We start from the raw sequence: 4,373 nt of genomic DNA, 5'->3' as shown, positions 1-4,373 counted from the left end.
AGATTATTTCTTCATTATATTAATTACTGTATGTTTTTTTACTCTCTAAGTTTTGCTGAACTATCCACACAGATGAAAGTTACCAACCCAAATGGCTATATCAATAATAGTTGTCTGGTTGTTTGCTACTGTATTTCTTTTGCATAATATTAAGAGTCTTGTGACTATGTGGTATCAGTATTTGGAATCTGACTCAGAAAGCAGCCCGTTCAACACTGAACTTCTTTCTGTACTTTCTGGATGGTCTTAGATTGTCAAATTCAAAAAAAAAAAAAAAAGTAAAGTAAAAGCAATCTTACACATTGTTTATTTAAAAACAGAATGCCTTAAAGATTTCTCTTTTAGAGAAATTTGGTAACATGCTAAAACTAGATCAGAACCTTTGCAAAAATTTAGATCTAATTATAGTAGTTCTAGTTCCCTTACTCTATATCTGTATAAGTTAGTTGATCTCTTTCAGAGTCAAATTCATATTTTGAAATCAAAGAAAATTATCTTTGAAAGCAGTTATAATGATCAAAACATGACATATGTAAACATTCAACATATTTTCTGTAGGTGTGTAGAATATTACTTATTAACTTAATATTGAAATCTTTATTTTATCTTTAGTACTTGGAAATTAGAACTAAGCAAAACCATGGAATGACTTTAAATATGTGTTGAATTTTTTATAGTAAATAGGCAGATCTATGCAGATAAATACTTTTTATTCTTTTAATTAAATTGCACTTAGAAAATTTCAAAAAGTTTACATTTTTGTTAAAATACTGCAAGTGTAGAGTACTTCTTCAGAAGTACTTATAAAACTGTCTTAAGAACTTTTGCAGTAAAGTTGTGATAGTGACAACATTCTGTGGTAAAGACATAAAATTAAATGTAGTCAAAACTTTTATACATAAAATATATCATTGATATTTCTAAGAAAGAAAATGAAAGTGATACACTGTAAAATAAATGTGGACCTAAAGGTATTTGTAAACTCTACCCAAGGAAATGAACTGGGATGGACAGAATGGAGATATGGAACAACAGGACCACTGGAACTGACTTTGTTCTCCTGGGGCTATTTCACTGCATCCTGGTCCCCAAGCTACTTTTTACTTTCATCTTTCTAGTTTTTCTTGTGGCCCTTATTGTCAACATTATGATGGTGATACTAATTTGGTTGAACTCTAATCTCCATACTCCTATGTACTTTCTTCTCAGTCAACTTTCCTTGATGGACCTCTTGTATATCTCTACTTTTATTCCCAAGATAGCCATTGACTTTTTGTCTGGACGAAACAACATTTCCTATACTAATTGTGGAATCCAGCTCTTCCTCTTCATGACTCTGGTGGGAGCAGAGTGCCTTCTCCTGGCAGTCATGGCTTACGATCGCTATGTGGCTATATGCCATCCCCTTCACTACTCCATTCTCATGCGCCCTACAGTTTGCATTTTCATGGTGGCTGGCACTTGGCTGGGTGCACTTATCAATGCCTTCGTCCATGTTGTCTATGTTCTGAATCTTCCTTTTTGTGGCTCCAGAGAAATCCATCATTTCTTTTGTGAGATCCCAGCTCTCCTGAAACTTGTTTGTGCTGACACTTCTCTTTATGAAAATGGTCTTTTTATCAGTGGTGTTATATTTCTCCTCTTTCCAATATCTGCCATCATGGCCTCATATGGGCAGATTCTCTCCACTGTTTTGAAATTAGAATTAAACATGGGGATGAGGAAGGCTTTGTCAACTTGTTCTTCCCATATGATTGTGGTGATTCTTTTCTATGGAACTGCCATCATCAAATATTTTCTCCCCAAATCCTATCACACTGCTGATCAGGACAAAGTGGTCTCTATCTTCTACACCATCCTCACTCCCATGCTCAATCCCCTCAATACAGCCTGAGAAACAAAGAGATGTCTGGAGCCCTCAGGAAAGTATTGAGAAGAAAAATAACCAAATAAGTTGATATCTACTGAGAATAGGAGAAGAAAGAATTGACCTTAGTTACAGAAGGATTTTACAGTAACAGAGATGAGAAATATATAGTCAACAAATGGTACTTTTCTGTAGACATCTCATGGTCAAACCACTTCACCTTATCTTTAGTGGACTGCTAATGAAACATAGCTTGCCTTCCTTCTATGCTTCATAAGATCCTCACCAATCTTTTAACAAAAATGCAGTGTCAGCAATTTGCCAATCAGTAATCAATATAAAAAATAACTGTCTTTAAAAAAAACTTAGACAATAGAAAAAAATGTGAATCCTAAGTAATACTGATTCTCTACTACACTTTATTTTTTTATAAATTTTTATTTTTCCTTTATTTTACTTTACAATACTGTATTGGTTTTGCCATACATTGACATGAATCCACCACAGGTGTACATGAGTTCCCAAACATGAACCCCCCTCCCAACTCCCACCCCATATCATCTCTCTGGATCATCCCCGTGCACCAGCCCCAAGCATCCTGTATCCTGCATCAAACATAGACTGGCGATTCATTTCTTACATGATAGTATACATGTTTCAATGCCATTCTCCCAAATCATCCCACCCTCTCCCTCTCCCTCTGAGTCCAAAAGTCCGCTCTACACATCTGTGTCTCTTTTGCTGGCTCACATACAGGGTCATCATTACCATCTTTCCAAATTCCATATATATGTGTTCGTATACTGTATTGGTATTTTTCTTTCTGGCTTACTTCACTCTGTATAATCGGCTGCAGTTTCATCCATCTCATTAGAACTGATTCAAATGTATTTTTTTTAATGACAGGGTAATACTTCATTGTGTATATGTACCACAGCTTTCTTATCCATTCATCTGCTGATGGGCATCTATGTTGTTTCCATGTCTTGGCTATTATAAACAGTGCTGCGATGAACACTGGGGTACATGTATCTCTTTCAGTTCTGGTTTCCTCGGTGTGTATGCACAGCAGTGGGATTGCTGGGTCATAAGGCAGTTCTATTTGCAATTTTTAAAGGAATCTCCACACTGTTCTCCATAGTGGCTGTACTAGTTTGCATTCCCACCAACAGTGCAAGAGGGTTCCCTTTTCTCCACACCCTCTCCAGCATTTATTGCTTGCAGACTTTTGGATCACAGCCATTCTGACTGGTGTGAAGTGGTACCTCATTGTGGGTTTGATTTGCATTTCTCTAATAATAAGTGATGTTGAGCATCTTTTCATGTGTTTGTTAGCTATCCGTATGTCTTCTTTGGAGAAATGTCTAGTTCTTTGGCCCATTTTTTGATTGGGTCATTTATTTTTCTGGAATTGAGCTGCATAAGTTGCTTGTATATTTTTGAGATTAGCTGTTTGTCAGTTGCTTCATTTGCTATTATTTTCTTCCATTCTGAAGGCTGTCTTTTCACCTTGCTTATAGTTTCCTTTGTTGTGCAGAAGCTTTTAATTTTAATTAGATCCCATTTGTTTATTTTTGCTTTTATTTCCAGAATTCTGGGAGGTGGATCATAGAGGATCCTGCTGTGAGGTATGTAGGAGAGTGTTTTGCCTATGTTCTCCTCTAGGAGTTTTATAGTTTCTAGTCTTATGTTTAGATCTTTAATCCATTTTGAGTTTATTTTTGTGTGTGGTATTAGAAAGTGATCTAGTTTCATTCTTTTACAAGTGGTTGACCAGTTTCCCAGCACCACTTGTTAAAGAGATTGTCTTTACTCCATTGTATATTCTTGCCTCCTTTGTCAAAGATAAGGTGTCCATATGTGTGTGGACTTATCTCTGGGCTTTCTAATTTGTTCCATTGATCTATATGTCTGTCTTTGTGCCAGTACCATACTATTTTGATGACTGTGGCTTTGTAGTAGAGCCTGAAGTCAGGCAAGTTGATTCCTCCAGTTCCATTCTTCTTTCTCAAGATTGCTTTGGCTGTTCAAGGTTTTTTGTATTTCCATACAAATCTTGAAATTATTTGTTCTAGCTCTGTGAAAAATACCGCTGGTAGCTTGATAGGGATTGCATTGAATCTGTAGATTGCTTTGGGTAGTATCCTCATTTTCACTATATTGATTACTACATTTTAAAGTAATTTTCCTTAAACCACTGTGTTGTAACAATATTTAAGTCAATATTTATAATACATTGGTCAGAACTTTCTTTTTTCAATTGTTACTATAACATATTTAATTTTGAACATATGATTCAAGTGTGGCTCACAAACACAAGAGTTTCTTCTTATTCTCACCATTTTATCCAGGAACTGGTGTGTCTTTGTTTTACTAATTGTTATAGCCACAATAGTTTAGCTTGGATAATATTTAGCTAATTACCTATAGTAATTTGTCTTAACTAATAATACCAGTATACTTAATTATTTTTTAAATTTGTCATAGCATTTCTTTTCAATTTATA

At 35.1% G+C, this 4,373-nt stretch overlaps 1 protein-coding gene across 1 annotated transcript; it reads left to right on the top strand.

Annotated features, from left to right (window-relative positions):
• Nucleotides 1–1,015: 1,015 nt before the first annotated feature.
• LOC138441584 (olfactory receptor 2AJ1-like) lies at nucleotides 1,016–1,894 on the top strand. Its single transcript, XM_069592706.1, has one exon. It carries the CDS (start codon nucleotides 1,016–1,018, stop codon nucleotides 1,892–1,894), a length of 879 nt encoding a protein of 292 aa, XP_069448807.1.
• Nucleotides 1,895–4,373: the final 2,479 nt, after the last annotated feature.

This window comes from Ovis canadensis, chromosome 5, assembly GCF_042477335.2.
Source record: "Ovis canadensis isolate MfBH-ARS-UI-01 breed Bighorn chromosome 5, ARS-UI_OviCan_v2, whole genome shotgun sequence".
NCBI classification, from domain to species: domain Eukaryota; kingdom Metazoa; phylum Chordata; class Mammalia; order Artiodactyla; family Bovidae; genus Ovis; species Ovis canadensis.
This window is presented reverse-complemented; position numbering and strand designations above follow the sequence as displayed.

Coding starts and splice junctions, on each gene's coding strand:
- LOC138441584 (XM_069592706.1), top strand. CDS start 1,016: ATGGAGATATGGAACAACAGGACCACTGGAACTGACTTTGTTCTCCTG.